Source organism: Sinohyriopsis cumingii, unplaced genomic scaffold (assembly GCF_028554795.1).
Source record: "Sinohyriopsis cumingii isolate HCF-2022 unplaced genomic scaffold, ASM2855479v2 utg000622l, whole genome shotgun sequence".
NCBI lineage: Eukaryota > Metazoa > Mollusca > Bivalvia > Unionida > Unionidae > Sinohyriopsis > Sinohyriopsis cumingii.
In genome coordinates, this window is record NW_028315918.1 from 2,869,770 (window position 1) to 2,887,719 (window position 17,950).

The window sequence follows — 17,950 nt, forward strand, 5'->3', positions numbered from 1 at the left end:
CGAACGAAATTTCTTTTGGCGTGAATCAGGACTCGTGGTTTTGTGGCATATTGGAGAGCATTGATGAAAGCTCAGTTATGTCGTCGTCGAAATTGCTGACACGGATCTGAGCTAACACTTCAGGTTTTGTGTAAGGCGATACGGTACATCATTGCCTTTTACTTCCTCAATGAAATCGTTTCATCTTATTGCAAAATTACATTTGACTAGGTTTCATACGCAGCAGGTCCCTGTATATAAGGAGAGTGTCTTAGCGTCAGAGTATTCATTCCGCTCTCAAACGATCACGAAGATGGAAGAGTCAGCACAGATCGACCTGCTGGTCAAATATTTGCTAAAAGTCATACGAAAGCATAATTCACAGGCGAAAGTGGCAACAAAACTTACTCTTTTGGTCGTTGATTTGATGAGAGTCATACGAAAGTGTGTGCTAATGAAGTTTGCTATATCTGCAAAGGTAAATGGGTATTTGTCTCCAAAATACCTGCTTCGTCTAAGAAAGAGAGACAAAGGTCAAGATACCTAATATCGTTGTCAGGGGAAAGGACACTGGAATTCAGAGTGCCCTACGAGAAAAGAGAAGAAACAAAAAACAAGACGAAACAGAGAAGAGGGATTCAGGAGAAGAAGAAGAAATTGAAGATGATGAAGAACTTGTGCCAGTAAAGACATGGAAATGGAAAAATTGACAATGTGAGCCGATGCGTTGGCCCTGATGTGAAATTTCATACTACTTCTAAAAGAGAATAGACCAGAAAGAAAACGTAAGTGTCTCTTGGTCTTGACATTGTATAATAAGGATGGCGTGTTTTGTTTTTACTCACACTTTATGAAATTGTGCTCTTTCACCTCTCTCTATCCCTCTGGATCATGTTTTAGTTAGAATTGAAATGGAAGGATGTTTTCCTTCACGCACGCTCTTTAGGCATGCAAGTTCGTAAACAATAGTCAGTCTATTCATCCATCATTTTTGTGTCTTGATGTTTCCTAAAGCACACACTGATGCCATAAAATAACGGGTTAAATGGGTTTTGTAGTGTTGGGAGTGGGGGTGGGGTGGGGTGTAGGTGTTTGGCAGAGCTGGTCATTGCAGGTGAGGGCTTAGGTGCTTTCAAAAAACTTTTTCTTCTTCACTCTGTGTTGATGGAATATAATGGGTTATTTTCTACACTCTCTGTTGATTGTATATATAAAGGGTCATTTCTTCAATCCGTGTGGATAGTGTATAATGGTTTTATTATTCTTCCCTCTGTGGTGTGCGCACGCGCGCGTGTGTGTGTGTGTGTGTGTGTGTGTGTGTGTGTGTGTTAGCGTACGTTGTGTAGATCGTATATTTGGTTGTTTTGTTTTTTTTCTTCCTCCCGAGTGTGGATAGTATATTTGGGGTTTGTTTTTTCCTCTTCCCTGTGTGTGTGTGTGTGTGTGTGTGTGTGTGAGTGTGTCTGCGCGCGTATGTTGTGTGTGTGTGTGTGTGTGTGTGTGTGTGTGTGTATTGGTCTCTGTTTGTCCCTATAAAACTCACTTTATCCCTATCAGATACACTCTACCTACCTACCTACAGTAGCGCGTATTCAGGTCAGCCACTTGCAACACTGTTGCCATTTATCCCCTAGTGTTCAGTACAGTGACGTCACTGACGCTGGAAATTTTGAGACTATAAATATCGACTTGGGGATTTCCACATTTTGTAGCTATACATATATACTAGAATTCATAAACAGGAACGTCACTCAGGCTGAGGCTATAAAAAGATAGTGGGATTTTCCAAAGGAAAAACCCACAAGTTGAAGCTATAAATAGATAGTGGGATTTCATAGGAATTTCAGCTGATTATCGATACATAGGTATTTATCCACGATCGTCACAGAAGTTGATATTGTAAGTAGTTACTAATTTTATCCATTTTATAGTGTGTGTGTGTGTGTGTGTGTGTGTGTGTGTGTGTGTTCGCGTACGTTGTGTAGATCGTATATTTGGTTGCTTTTTTTTCTTCCTCCCGAGTGTGGATAGTATATTTGGGGTTTGTTTTTTCCTCTTCCCTCTGTGTGTGTGTGTGTGTGTGTGTGTGTGTGTGTGTGTGTATTGGTCTCTGTTTGTCCCTATAAAACTCACTTTATCCCTATCAGATACACTCTACCTACCTACCTACAGTAGCGCGTATTCAGGTCAGCCACTTGCAACACTGTTGCCATTTATCCCCTAGTGTTCAGTACAGTGACGTCACTGAAGCTGGAAATTTTGAGACTATAAATATCGACTTGGGGATTTCCACATTTTGTAGCTATACATATATACTAGAATTCATAAACAGGAAAGTCACTCAAGCTGAGGCTATAAAAAGATAGTGGGATTTTCCAAAGGAAAAACCCACAAGTTGGAGCTATAAATAGATAGTGGGATTTCATAGGAATTTCAGCTGATTATAGATACATAGGTATTTATCCACGATAGTCACAGAAGTTGATATTGTAAGTAGTTACTAATTTTATCCATTTTATAGAGTGTGTGTGTGTGTGTGTGTGTGTTCGCGTACGTTGTGTAGATCGTATATTTGGTTGTTTTGTTTTTTTTCCTCCCGAGTGTGGATAGTGTATTTGGGGTTTGTTTTTTCCTCTTCCCTCTGTGTGTGTGTGAGTGTGTCTGCGCGCTTATGTTGTGTGTGTGTGTATTGGTCTCTGTTTGTCCCTAAAAAACTCACTTTATCCCGATCAGATACACTCTACCTACCTACCTACAGTAGCGCGTATTCAGGTCAGCCACTTGCAACACTGTTGCCATTTTTCCCCTAGTGTTCAGTACAGTGACGTCACTGACGCTGGAAATTTTGAGACTATAAATATCGACTTGGGGATTTCCACATTTTGTAGCTATACATATATACTAGAATTCATAAACAGGAACGTCACTCAGGCTGAGACTATAAAAAGATAGTGGGATTTTCCAAAGGAAAAACCCACAAGTTGGAGCTATAAATAGATAGTGGGATTTCATAGGAATTTCAGCTGATTATAGATACATAGGTATTTATCCACGATCGTCACAGAAGTTGATATTGTAAGTAGTTACTAATTTTATCCATTTTAGTCTAAACCATTGTAACTTAATTTTCGGGGATATGTTTATTTTCCTTTAAATTCTGGGACAATTTCGTCATTTTAGCGTTACTTTTAGTCACATCCATTTTGTCGTTGAGCATTTCCTTGATTATAGCTATTTATAGCATCATTACAATTATGCAAATTTTTTAACACCCCAGCAAGATTTCAGATCTTGGTAATGCTTTATATATAAATCTCACGCTTGTACTAGTGTATGTATGTTTCTGTCTCTGTTGTGTTTGACCCTCTACCATCATTGTCCCTAGACAATCCCACCATGTTCAATTCCCCTTGACGCTATACAGACCCACCATTTTCAATTTCCATATGTTAAATTCCCCTAGTCCCTAGATAGACCCACACTTTATTCCCCCATGTTCAATTCCCCTTGTCCCTAGACAAGCCCAAACTCTATTCTCCATGTTAAATTCCCTTGTCCCTAGACAAGCCCAAACTCTATTCCCCATGTTAAATTCCCATTGTCCCTAGAGTGGCCCAGCGTTTTTCTCCATGTTAAATTTCCATTGTCCCTAGAGTGGCCCAGGGGTGTTTTAATGGTAATTCCCATTGTCCCTAGGGTGGCCCACTTTACTACTATAAAGTTAACGACAATTGCCATTCATGTATATGTATAAAGGTCTTTATAGTGTATGTTATGTGTTTTGTTCCTTTTGGATTATTAATAAATTCATAATGTTACGTGTTTAGGCTCGAATAAACAGTAACACAAGAAAGAGTGAAAACAACAAGCTTTGACAAATATAACAAATAATTTTTTCCCTGGAAAAATACTGTAAAGATGAAAAAACATGAGAACTTACGGTTTCCAGAATCAAATCCAAAATTAATACAAAAGTAATCCACGAATAAAGTTTTTGCAGTCCTAATATTGAAATGTTCTAATGATTTCAAGTTTGAGTCCCGACAAAGAATCCAAGATGGAAGGCGATGACGTATGCTTTATCCCGTACTGTGTTGACGTCTACACTTCCTTGTACAAACACAATAAATTATCCTCAGGTCTTGGAAATCCAAACAGAATTTTCAATAAATGTCCTTGCTCAAGAATTCTGTATGAATAATATTTCCAGAGAAACTAATTAATCTTTAGAGTCCAAATAATCTGAAGAAACTTAACAAATAACTCAAAAACTCAAAAGTTCATTTCTGGTCACGACAGAAGAAGAAAAAACAACTTGACATCAAGTGTTAAAAGAGTCCTGAACTATCTTCTCTCTCTCTAAAGATCACTATTAATGCTAGGTATTTCGCAATTTCGGAAATGCCTAATTGCGAAATATATTGCGAAATAGAGGATGACGTGATCATCTTCCCATGGACCTGCAATTGCATCTTTTCGAAAATACCGTATTACCCATTTTACTATACATGTGTGATGTTTGGGGATTTGAAAGTATCACAATTATTTAAAATCTGCTTATCAATTTTTTTAGAAACATCCTTAAACTTTATTATGAGTATCTTTATCTTGCAAACTAGTCAGGAGAGTCTAATACATACTAATGAATGACCCTGAAATTGCTTGTATACAATCATGATCTAACGATGATAATGGTAAGCCTATATAGTTTACTTGTATAACCTACTTTCTATGCCAATAATTATTTTACCTGTTGTTTAAACAAGTTACAGTCTTAAACATCAAACTGTTTGTTAAAAACATAAGAATAAAAACATACTTTCTGATAAAGGTGTACCCGGGGTTTCAATGTCTTTTCGATCTATTGCCGTGACGGCGTCCTTCTTAATACGATCAAGAACTTTAGTATTTTCACAAGGTATGGTTTCCTTTTCCTTCTGATCAGGTGTTTCCTTGGAACCTTCGCTGATATTTCTAACAAAACGTCTGACCACGGGATTCGGCTCTGAGAAAGATGGACCAAGGTCGTTTTCTGTGTTATTCTCACGCAAGAGAACTTCTAATAAATCAGATGCCGAGAAGCATCTGCTGCCTAGAAATATTTTATGAAGAAAACCTTTTAATAAATACCAAATTTTAAAATGGACAAAGGAAGTACACGTAGTAATTATTCATGCTCTGTCATAATCAAGATTATAAAGGTCAGAATAAATTGCATTATATTTGTAAAGATAGACAGAGCAGTGACAGATCGTTTTCCTTTATTGCAAGAATCACGCAGAAGAACCAATTAGTGGACATGTCTTTTGAAACAAATATAATTTAACCATGCAAAATATAGAATATATGTTGTCATTAAGAAAACTCAGCCGAGAAAAAACAGAAAAGTATATTTCCGTACCACTGTGGCTGATTTTACGAGAATGAGATAATGCGATTTTTAGAAATTAATGCAGACTCAAACGTATTTATGCATCATTTACTTTGTCCCTCTTGCTATGACTTCACATCTGTTTGGATTTTATGAACAGGGAAACCCATTTCTAGTACAGTCCGCAAGGGCTCTGTGCGTAGGACATCTTTGATTTGGTTTGTGGATGCTGGCGATGATGCACCAAGGATGTTCTGTCATGAAAGCTAATAATGAAACAAGATTTATGATCATTCCCACAATAGTCAAGGCAAAGATATATTCTACTGTAGTAGTACTTGTACTCAGCAGTAATGCGTGATCGTGAAATATTGGTGAACCGAGAGCTTTGGTTTCTTCGATTTTAGGTTTGGTTTAGTCATGTCATTCTTGAAGAACATCTAAACGTTCTGAAGAAAACAGACGATGGAAATTAACACGGATTAGACGGCGTAACAGCAGGATTTCGATGTATATATATATATATATATATATATATATATATATATATATATATATATATGTGTGTGTGTGTGTGTGTGTGTGTGTGTGTGTGTGTGTGTGTGTTGAACAAAGGAATATCTCAATGTTATCTGAAAATTTGCAGCTATTATCACTTGTAAGAATTATCACTTATTGCGAATCGCTTGGAAAACACCTGAAACAAACAATTACAAAACTGCAGTCAGGTTTTATCAGTTGAAAATTGCATTGGGGAAAGGCAATAGGTTAATGTTAGACACAATTTATTACACTAAAGTTTTATAAAATTGTCTTTTGGAAAAATTATCAGAATAGTTGAGATTTGACTTCAAATCGAAGTTAGCTTTACACCTTTTACAATGATGTTTCAATCTGTGTACCTTTCACACGAGGCATTGAGCAAGGTGATCCAATCTCTCCAGATATATTCGATATGTATGTTGATATTAATTAAAGCTTTCATTAAAATATTAAAGGCTTAAACACGAATCATATCGAATATATTTTGGTCAATATGCGCACTACTCATCGCTTATATTATATAGAAAACATATATGGCTATTATATAGAAAACATTATGGCTATTAGATCTCTTTGCAGAATGTATTAGACTGAGAGCAGGCCGAGAAGGTAAATACTAATATAGATTGATGCAAAAAGGGCCGCATGGAGGAACTGCATGGCCTGAAACAAATATTTTGGAATCTAAGTGGCAAAATTTACAATTCTTGTAATTACCAATAGCATTAATGAAGATAATTGGGTCAATACAAATATCCAAAACATAAAATATTCTAAAAGAAAACAACAACAAAATAGTCAACTGGTTTTTACAAAATTCTCTAATTAAAGAAAAACTTACTGTCACAACCTTATGGTGCAAAAGAAAATTTTCAAATTAAAAAACGGTACATTTTCTATCACAATCAGATCAATGGACGACTCTTTACTTATTAATGATCTAGATGATCAGAAAAATAATTTGTTAAAAAATAAATAACTTTCAGCAGCTCTATAATGTAAATTCGAATTTTCACAATGAACTTTTGATGCAGTATGATATGAATGGAAGATTTTAAAACAAAATTAAATATTTAGAAAATATTTCAAATATGTTATATGGAAATTGTTTAGAGACATGGAAAAGCTTCAAAACCATTCTGTGAAAAACCATAGAAGAAAACAAATAAAACCCTTTCTATCACTAAAAGTTTGTAGCAGACTTTTGAATCACAGTAGTTCTAAAGTTAGATGGAAATAATAGTATTGGATACCCTAACAAGCAACGGATAATACCAATCTTTAAATATTTCAATTTAAATTCTCTAAATTATTTACGCTAAAAGCAAATTGATGAAATGTAATCTACCAAATATAGAATTGTATACCCATAGATGCCAGCCGTTATTGTATTCCATATCATGTTTTTTTCTTCAAAATACTATTTGTATTCGAAAACAAATTAACACTTCGGTCATCAAAACCGAAGATAGACATACAACAACTTTATTTAGGAACATTGTTATCCAAGGACTTTAGGCAAAACGAAACCTTTTAGAGTTTCATTTTAATGCATTAAATACTACTAGTAAGTATGCTGGTAGATCCTCTCTACAAGTTGTGTAAATACAAGTACATCCATACGGTCAGTTACATAGCAATTGTAGATCAAATCTTTCATAAAATCATTTACGTGATGATATGATCATTCGGTTTTGAGAGTAGGCGAAATTATGTCTGAGTGTGTATGTGTGTCATTTGTGACAAAAGCTAACCTGACTGCATGGTGATGAAGCCGAAACGTCGGTTGTCTCCTTTTGGTTAAGGGATTGCTGGATGAATTTTCTCCCTTTGCAATGAAGACCAAACGAACAGTCGGGATACAAACGCGCATGCTCATTCCAAGGTATACCCTTTCGTTCCCAGCTTCGTAAACGACCACCACATTGAAAGCATCGTACACAATCGCTTGAACCTAGAATAATATATATGTATATAAGGTACTCAAGAATTTCTGCGGTTACATTTTGAGTAAAATATCGTACACCTATGCTTTTCTTACTTTAATTTAATTTTTATAAATTTCTTTGAGAGTAAAATCCTTATTAATCATTTGAAATCAAAAGATAACTTCCTAATTTTGCTAGAATGCAAATGGGGTCCAAATGTTTTTGACATGAATATAAAATTTTAGATCAATTTCCACCGGCAATGCAACTTATATGCCACTCCTTTCTGATTACATCATAGGGAAATTTAGGAGAAATTATTGTCTTTACCCGTTTAGAACAATCCTGCGTTCGCCAGTACTTCTGGATCTTGCTCAGCACATATAGGCAAACCATTGAAGGATTCCGAACGGTCACGAAAAACATGTATTGAGGATACTTGTGTGCAGTTGTAATGTACCCAAGGCTATTGAGAAGTCTATTTGCGTCCATACATTCAATGCCTCTATTTTCATTGTTTCCGAGATGCAGCAGGAAATTTCCCGGGATTGAATGGAATCCTGGACCAGAATGTAAATCGTTGCTAGCACCGAATTCACTGCAACCGTTTCCCAGTACAGTGGGGGAATAACCAGGGGAACGCTGTCGCGTACTTTCGGAAGGAGACGAATCAACTTCATTCTCGAGCTGTGTGTGATGGTCACTTGAACGTATTGGCGGGTTGCCCTGAATTTGTGACCTTTCCTCACTAGCAATCGTGATATTGTCCAGAAATGAAAGAACAAGCAGAATACATTTGCGCGTGCCTTGCCCTCGATAATTCGCCATATTGCCACTCGCTGCATTTTATTCCGCACGAGAAACACGTGACCTCATCGGCCACATTTGAATAGTAGAAACCAGCTTGGGCCATATGAAGATGGAAAGTTTTGGAAAGATTTATGTTCTATGGTCTTCCTTTGTGTTTACCTTCTCAAGGACGTACCCTCTTAGAGACAAGGGTAAAATGGCAGCAATGAGCTGAATAAATGAAGGTTGTAGCCTCAGGTACCAAGGGATAGATTTAATTTCATCATCGAGCTGGGTCACTTTTGGTGAATCCCATCGATGTTTATGTCCTTCAACGTGTTCATTTTGACTCAAGAGACTGTCATTTTTATGAAACGAAAACTGGAATGAAGGATCATCTGTGTTTTTATGCATGTTTCTGTCATTTCTCTTCATTTTTCTCATTTTCAGTAAATCCGAGCAATATTCTATGCCTTTTCCTTGAAAGAAAGTATCACATTTATTTTTATTACTCAAAAAAGTGTTCCAACATCGTACGTAATGTACACTTCTCAGTATCAAATTCATCATGATGCCTTTCACGTCGTCGAATGTATCAACAAAGAGATTAATGATAACCATCAACAATACGAAATGGAAACTCGTATATTTGATATTGGCATCCAAGTCGGAGAAGTCTTTAAATGTTTCTTGAAACATGTTGTAACTAACGTATTCGAGTATCTTAAAACCATAGTCTTGATTCTTTGCGTCCATCACATCACGCCGGAATATAGATTGGTAATTTTCTTCAATGATGGTGACGACAATTTCTAAAATGTAATTGAAGAACAAGACTATTTAAAGTTATAAACGTAGTATAGGGAAACGATAGAAAGAATTACGTGATTCTTAAAATCCAAACATATTCAGACTTAGAACAAAAGTTCAGTTGTTGTTTTGAATAGAGATTTTATAAAAGTGTCCAAGATTTTTCAATTATGTCTACGTTCATGAAATATAAGACATGAAGATTAAATTGTCTTGCATTTGATCTCTCGGCCATCATTTCAAAATCTAAGTTGTGACTTTTACACTCAGAAAACCAATCTATCAGGCAAGGAGTCTCTCTTACTCCTGCATTCTGGAGTACATTAATTTGTCTCGAAATAGCTTCTAGTCGGCAGTGCATTTCATATTGCAAGATGGCTGTTATTCTTTTCAATGCAATGCTATTCCGACTACTAATTTCATTGTCAAAATACAAGTTTGCTAATATTGGATTTAATGCTACTTCAGAAAAACAAACATCTTGAATCTGCTTCAAGTCTGAAGAGCCGCATTCCATATTTATATTTTTGCATCCTCCGTGTTGATAACTAGGAATAAAGTGCTCTTCACAATAGTACTCTGTTACAATAATGTTTATGTCCACAATGGTCACTTTAACTCGAGTTTTACAAACTGAACCCATCATACGCTTTATGCTGACATACGATTTCTTTTCTCACTTTATTAAAAAAAGAAGAATTGAAACATCGATCAAAATGTTTGAAATGACCTTTCAATTTTGAAGTTCTGATTCGGACTTTTATCAGGTATCATACATAATGATAAATGTATTTCAAAGGTAAAGCAGTCCATCAAAGGATCATTGTACCAGTGGCTAGACATGCATACATATTTGGTTACCATTGGTTAGACATGTTTTCATATTTGAATACATATGGTCAGATGGTAATTAATTGTAAACCATTGCTGTAGAGTTAAAGAGTAATTAATTATACACTATTACTGTAGAGTTAAAGAGTAATTAATTGTACACTATTACTGTAGAGTTAAAGAGTAATTAATTGTACACTATTACTGTAGAATTAAAGAGTAATTAATTGTACACTATTGCTTTAATAACTTCAGAGATAATTTTACCATCTTCAGCGATACCACTCACACACATTCACACAAATACATCATACAAGAGAATGTACAACTTTAAAAAAATTGTTGTATTAAGGAATCACACACGCATTGATTTTTCTTCTTTCTCGTAAGCTATTAAATGTTCCCCGAATCTCCAGGAATCGTTTAAGTCTCGCTTCATTTTTATTACGGAAAATGTCTAACTAACAAGCTACTTAGTTTTCTTTTTCCCTTGTATTTATTCATTTTTGGATCAATGGATGGGTTAATGAATTGATTTCAAACAAATCGGCATTGGTATAAAGTCATTATTCAACTTTATTCATGTAATTGCACGTGGTGGATGATATGTTTGTAGACAAATTTACAAGCGGATTGATGTAGATAAACTGTTTAACCTTTTGACATGTTGTGATAAATTGCAGTCAGGGTATGCTTAAATGTTTTAGTCACATGTGAATATAAACCAGGTCCATATTTTTACTGTGCTGATCCTTTCATCGCATGATTTATTATAATGTTGATTCCCCACTAAAATTAATAACTTTTAGCTAATGTTATGTTCAAAGAATCTCAAACATTTTGCAAGTGGTCCCACTTTTAATGTTACAAAATCCGTTAAAAATTACAACCAAATTATGCAAAAAATGATGCTCAAAAAACGACCACAACCACCACCCTTTCCTACGGTCAGATATGTCATGTGGCAGCTGTGCCGAGATGCCAACTAGACTGTCAGAACAGCTACGGTAGTTAGGTACCCGTACCAATATGCGGAGAAGAGTCAAAAGGTCAAATGAAACCGTGTCTGTTACTAACACAATGCGACTGACTGAATATATCATAAAGTAGTACATACAACAAAAAAAAAACAACGTAATCAAAGTAGTCTGGCATAAACAAGATAGTTAACACAATATTATTTTACGATTAAGAGAATTCCCAGCTAAATCATTCTGAATAATTATTTCATGCGTACGTACCAAAAATATGAAATTGTTTAGACTTACCAGAGAAAACCGTTGAACATATCAGTTCTCACTGTTAACTTGAAAATATCTGCCTCATTAAATTCAAAGGGTTTTATGCAAGTTGATAATAGATCTTGTTTTCACTTGATATATTCGGACACTTCTACTTTCCTTTTAGTAGGATAAGAATAGCATCATACATGATGAGTTTAAGACTCTTACTACACGTTGACACCGTTAGACACAGTAACGACGTTCTAACCTGTGCTACAGACTCTAAGACTACCATAACTATTTCATCCTACGGTATATTTGATGCATGCAGATCATAAGAACACCGGTATTAAAGGAAAAACTGTCTTCAGATACCACATCTTTTATGTTCCCATGGGTTGCCTCTCTCGACTTTTTCTACCGTACATGCAAGATGTATTTTGATTTGCTTGTTACTTTGGTATGAATTCTCACAGCGCTGCAATATACCCTCAGTGCAAAATAGAGTATAGAAGCTGAATATCGGTTTGATTTAGATTACTGTCTCGAACGCTCAGTGATTAGCGCACCAGACATGCTATGTAGGACCTTGGTTCTTACCTTACCCTAATCAACGACTACTTCGATAGATACACACCAAATTTCCTTGAGAAAAGTAAATACATCGTCTCATGTCCAATAACTTCATCTACATGTACTTGCGAGTACAATTTTTGCATCATTACATTTTTGTTGTCGAGTTTAGTGTTATCTCTTTCTTTCTATATCGTGTCACCAAAAACATAGGGAAATTCCATACCATATTCTATTGTCAGACTTCTAGCTTGATTTGTGAGATGAAAAAAAAATTCAAACTGCTCCGGTAAGATGTATGAGCAGTTGTATATTATAGAAGGAGATACTTCATTCAAATTTTTGGGATGTTATGATTATCAATAATCGTGAACGTTAAATTAAGTTTAGAGCAACATGCTTAGTGACCATGAATATGACATGTATACATGGATTCAACGGTGTGTGAATAGGCAAGATATAGGGAGGCTTTGAAACGTTTTGCACAATTTCTTATATGCATATTATTTTTCATTTAGTGACCTTTTTTGTATTTACGATAAATTATTAATTATGTTGTTTTGTGTATGACATTTGAATGCTGCTTATGGTCAATACTGGCTTCTTATCTTTTTTGGAACCACTGTCAATGATGTTTTGGACTAACTAGAATAGATTTTATTTGCAAATAATGTGTGCAGTAAAGCGGCGCATTTACAATTTTGTTAAGTTTTATACAAAGACCGCTACACCTTGCCACTGAACGGATTATTCATAAGTGTCAGTGGCATTTCATTTTCCCAAACTACAGATCCCATATTGATATAATTCCACATCAAATTATGTGAACAAAAAGGTATGGAATTATTTCTGTCATACGTTATTCTTTGACCCACTCACTGCAAAATGTTGCGAGATACTTCATTTTTATTTTAAAAAATGGGTCATCACTATTACCGTAATCATTCATCATTTCTTCACAGAGTACCATCCCCCACACACCAGTATTGAATTGTAAATTACCAATAGACCTTAAATGTACGGAGTTTAACCTTTATTCTGTTTACACATTCCAAGATACCTACAATTCTTTAGTAAGCAATGTGTTTGGATGGGGTGGGGGTGAGAGCAAATATTTATCAATTGAAACATCCAGATATATTTCGAATGCTTTTATTATTTCGTTACTTTGTTGCAGTCTGGCAATTTCGGTGGGATATCAACATTATAAAGGTGATATCATCATTGGCCTACACTGCAAACGGTTTTATGAAAATCAACATCTGAAGACAGGTTTGTGCTATTCTCGTTCATCCTTATTTTTAAACGATAAGTACACTTACGGTATATAACACATATTCTAATAAATCGTGTAATAAATTCCTATAAGTTATACAATCTCATATGTGGGATTTTTGCCCCGCAAATCATATTGTACAAACAAAGTGTGCTATTTTAGCTGTAGAGTAATTGTGCACTGCCGTAAAAATATCAGTAGAAATTATTTTATTTTTAGAATTTCCATACACGGAAAGAAACATTTCGGAAAATGATCTGTTTTTAGAACTGGCTCAATATTATTAGAAGGTATTGCTCTGAACCTATAAATAGCTACACGATAACTTCCTAGGTATATTGAAAACAAATACGAGAGTGTAGCAGTATATGAAAGCGTCTTGAATTAACCTGTTATAGTATCGAACCTTTCGTACAAGTTGTACAAATAGGAGTATGGGGAAGTACGGAGTATTCCGGAATCTTTGTTTTTTACACGCTGTTTTCAGAGCAAATTATCACATGTAAAATATATGTATAAGGCATTACATAATTGCTTAAGTGCTTTTCCAGATGATTGCAACTTGAAGTCACTATTGCTAAATATACACACGTTCTTCAAAACTAAATTGGAAAGTTCTGTCAAAAATTAAAAGACAAAGAAATGGCAGCATAGAGAATGCACGTTAAAAAACAGCATTATATATGCAAACAAAATTTTGCGATAATTATGCATGGCACTATTGACTTTTACAAATTTCAAACAGTGTTATTTCGAATTCTTTTTGTTAACTTGTCACCCTACAACATAATATTATTTGGTTTTAAGTTTAACTGGATCCTAAGAAGAAAATTTAATCTGTACTTGTTTTCAAAGTTTCTGAATTTACTAGAATATGCACCCTTTGATTATAACCTACACATAATGAATTTAAAAATTTAGACGTAAGAGCAAAGCAAAATCCTGACATTTCAAATTTTTATACGCGTCTGAGGGTTTTTTCAAAATAATAAATCAAACAACAAAATATATATGGTATATTTATGGAAACGACGCCAACAATAAAATAAAGCAGCATACCTTACTAAAAATAAAAATGAACATAAACATTTCGACCGATTAAAACCTGAGAGCAATAGATTATTATTTGACGGCAGATATGGGTTTGTGCAGTTTAAAGTTAGACTCGTCTTATTAGCAATACGGTGCACAAAAAGATACAGGAAATTCAAACAACTAATTTTAAACTTCAAGGAGAAGAGGGAAATATAGGCAGCTAAAAATATCCGCGAACTATATAGAATAATTAAGGATATGAATACACAAAATGGTCAGAACTATTGGGGGACAATCAAAATAAAAATAAAACATACTTTATTAGTAGTTGTATGAGGTTCTTGGGTGTCATACTGGATTTACCATTAACCCATAGGTTCACATGCCGGAGGCACGTGGGTTATACCGGAAATCCTATATTAAAATCCTCTATCAATTTACGGAAAAGGGTAAAGGGTAATATTGTTAGAAGAGCTTGATCTCAGTTTATGGGATCTAACGGGAATTGGACATTGAGTTGCCGCTATGGGTTAATAAAGGTAATATTAATAATGGTGGCATATTGTTAGAATTAGTTGACCTCAAATGGGGCTACATTGTTAGAATGCTGAAAGTGACACACATACTATCCAACACGCATGCTGCCTACTGGCTTGTTGCATATATCATAATTTAAAAAGCGTGAAACGTATATTTTATTCGAACAAAACATCTTGTACAGGTTATCATCCAAGGATCGTGGATAAAACACACTTCGCATTCAATAGTGCTGAAAGCCAAAAAAGTAAAGTAACAGAACTATGTAATATATGTCCAGATAATTCATAAATATAATAAGCCAGATATATATATATGGCTTATTATATATATATATATATATATATATATATATATATATATATATATATATATATCGTATTTAATATTGAGAGATAGTATATAAGGTAAATATTACAATTAAAGTAAATATACCTATAAATCAGACAAAAGTCCATTACATTGGTTTGTATGTATACACTGGCGCGTACACACAAATACACACTTTCATCTGACCAACTATAAATACATTCATACATTCGAACATTATTTATCCATCAAAAGTACATTTTCAGTCATAAAATCGGGTAATGAATTACTTAATATTCGTTAATTTAAAGTAAGTACAATTTGGGACCTTTAGAGAGAACAAAATCAAACCAGTAGAAATCGCCAAAATTATCTAGAAAGAAAGATATTGAAAAATTAAAACCTCATACAATGAGACTATGATTGCCTCTTTGTCTATAGTAATTAATGCAAGATATTAATATCACTGGACAAAAAAACAGTTCTTTGTATTAACAGTTTTTTTAAAAACCAAATAGTTAAAACAATTATTTGAAACCCTCTGTCACAATATACATAAGACAGTTGATAGATTTAATAGCTCTTAGATCTTTGTATCTCGCAAGCTTCTGCATTTAGTAATTCTACTTGTACGATAGTATAACGCATTATATGATAGTCAATATTATTATTATTATTATTATTATTATTATTATTATTATTATTATTATTATTATTATCTTTATTATCTTTATTATTATTATTATTATTATCTTTATTATTATCATTATTATTATCTTTATTATCTTTATTATTATTATTATTATTATTATTATTATTATTATTATTATTACCTTTCCTTTTGAGTAAGCGTATGAAGCCTTTACTTTTTCATCTGAAGTCTCTACCACTCCATATTTTCTAAAGGGAAATAATCACATTATTCAGAGTTTGTTCCAGTATATTTCAGGTTGATAATACTTGGAATGAAGTGCGTTATTAAGTACATACAGCAAGGTACGGTTTATATGTAAGTAAATTTCATTTTGATTCCTTTTACTATCTACGCACCGTAATTTCCTCTTCCACGAAAGCTTTCGATCCACTGAGGGTTCGAGTTCAGAGCTTTATTGGCCCATTCGATTAATTGTAATGTTGTCTCAGACGTCAATTTCATGCCATGGTGTTATCTACTTTCAAGAAAATAACTTTAGCTTCATACATCAGCTGTCATAGTGAATGCCGTATTTATTTCGTCGCCTGTTATGAAATGTGTCTAATAATAATTAATCGTTAAAGTCCCAGGAAGGGGTGAACACTTCCTTGTTCAAAGAAAATGCCTTTGACCATGATTTTCAAAATTAAAAGATGAGTATTCGTCATGACTAATGTATGTAGCGTACTTGCAGCAATTGGCAGAGTACTTGGGACTACGCCTGACAAATAGTTTGCTTAAATTTAATATAAGTACAAGTATCGAATGGCATGCTGGTATCATTTTATTACAAGTACAAGTATCGAATGACATGCTGATATCAATTTATTACAAGTATAAGTATCGAATGACATGCTGGTATCAATTTATTACAAGTACAAGTATCGAATGACATGCTGGTGTCATTTTATTACAAGTACAAGTATCGAATGACATGCTGGTATCATTTTATTACAAGTATAAGTATCGAATGGCATGCTGGTATCAATTTATTACAAGTACAAGTATCGAATGACATGCTGGTATCAATTTATTACAAGTATAAGTATCGAATGGCATGCTGGTATCATTTTATTACAAGTACAAGTATCGAATGACATGCTGGTATCATTTTATTACAAGTATAAGTATCGAATGGCATGCTGGTATCATTTTATTACAAGTATAAGTATCGAATGACATGCTGATATCAATTTATTACAAGTACAAGTATCGAATGGCATGCTGGTAACATTTTATTACAAGTACAAGTATCGAATGGCATGCTGGTATCATTTTATTACAAGTATAAGTATCGAATGGCATGCTGGTATCATTTTATTACAAGTATAAGTATCGAATGACATGCTGGTATCATTTTATTACAAGTATAAGTATCGAATGGCATGCTGGTATCATTTTATTACAAGTACAAGTATCGAATGGCATGCTGGTAACATTTTATTACAAGTACAAGTATCGAATGACATGCTGGTATCAATTTATTACAAGTATACGTATCGAATGACATGCTGGTATCATTTTATTACAAGTATAAGTATCGAATGGCATGCTGGTATCAATTTATTACAAGTATAAGTATCGAATGGCATGCTGGCATCAATTTATTACAAGTACAAGTATCGAATGGCATGCTGGTATCAATTTATTACAAGTACAAGTATCGAATGACATGCTGGTATCAATTTATTACAAGTATAAGTATCGAATGGCATGCTGGTATCAATTTATTACAAGTACAAGTATCGAATGACATGCTGGTATCATTTTATTACAAGTATAAGTATCGAATGGCATGCTGGTATCAATTTATTACAAGTACAAGTATCGAATGACATGCTGGTATCATTTTATTACAAGTATAAGTATCGAATGGCATGCTGGTATCATTTTATTACAAGTATAAGTATCGAATGACATGCTGGTATCATTTTATTACAAGTATAAGTATCGAATGGCATGCTGGTATCAATTTATTACAAGTATTTTCTCAGTGTGGAGGGGCTTCGACTTCCAGTTAACGCTCGATCCAATTTGTGATCTAAATGTTGA

At 34.2% G+C, this 17,950-nt stretch overlaps 2 protein-coding genes across 5 annotated transcripts in view; one reads left to right on the top strand and one right to left on the bottom strand.

Annotated features, from left to right (window-relative positions):
- Positions 1-3,897: 3,897 nt before the first annotated feature.
- LOC149773683 (uncharacterized) lies at positions 3,898-11,955 on the bottom strand. 3 transcript variants are annotated; one of them, XR_016417321.1, is made up of 4 exons: positions 11,520-11,955; positions 7,648-7,847; positions 5,463-5,616; positions 3,898-5,071 (listed from the first exon to the last, which is right to left on the bottom strand). XR_016417321.1 is itself a non-coding variant. In XM_089946132.1 (3 exons), the coding sequence occupies exons 1-3, from the start codon at positions 8,647-8,649 to the stop codon at positions 5,523-5,525; spliced, it is 792 nt and encodes a 263-aa protein (XP_089802258.1). In that variant the 5' UTR covers positions 8,650-8,908; the 3' UTR covers positions 5,211-5,522. The 3 variants fall into 3 exon arrangements, 1 of the variants encoding a protein (XP_089802258.1); XR_016417320.1 differs by lacking the exon at positions 11,520-11,955 and adding an exon at positions 8,152-8,908; XM_089946132.1 differs by lacking the exons at positions 3,898-5,071; positions 11,520-11,955 and adding an exon at positions 8,152-8,908 and having other exon boundaries at positions 5,211-5,616.
- Positions 11,956-13,226: 1,271 nt separating this feature from the next.
- Positions 13,227-17,950, top strand: part of LOC149773684 (uncharacterized) — a 52,468-nt gene continuing 47,744 nt past the window's right edge. For both annotated transcript variants that reach the window (XR_016417340.1, XM_089946268.1), the window contains exons 1-2: positions 13,227-13,319; positions 16,144-16,213. The gene's annotated coding sequence lies outside the window, so the exon portion shown is untranslated. The remainder of the gene's footprint in view (positions 13,320-16,143; positions 16,214-17,950) is intronic.

Bases quoted from the DNA above. Each gene is read 5' to 3' on its own strand.
- LOC149773683 (XM_089946132.1), bottom strand. From the start codon at position 8,649: ATGGCGAATTATCGAGGGCAAGGCACGCGCAAATGTATTCTGCTTGTT. The intron at 7,848-8,151 runs GTAAAGACAATA...ATATTATTCTAG, and splicing joins CGCAGGATTGTTCTAAACGG to GTTCAAGCGATTGTGTACGA. The intron at 5,617-7,647 runs GTTAGCTTTTGT...TTTCATTATTAG, and splicing joins CTTCATCACCATGCAGTCAG to CTTTCATGACAGAACATCCT.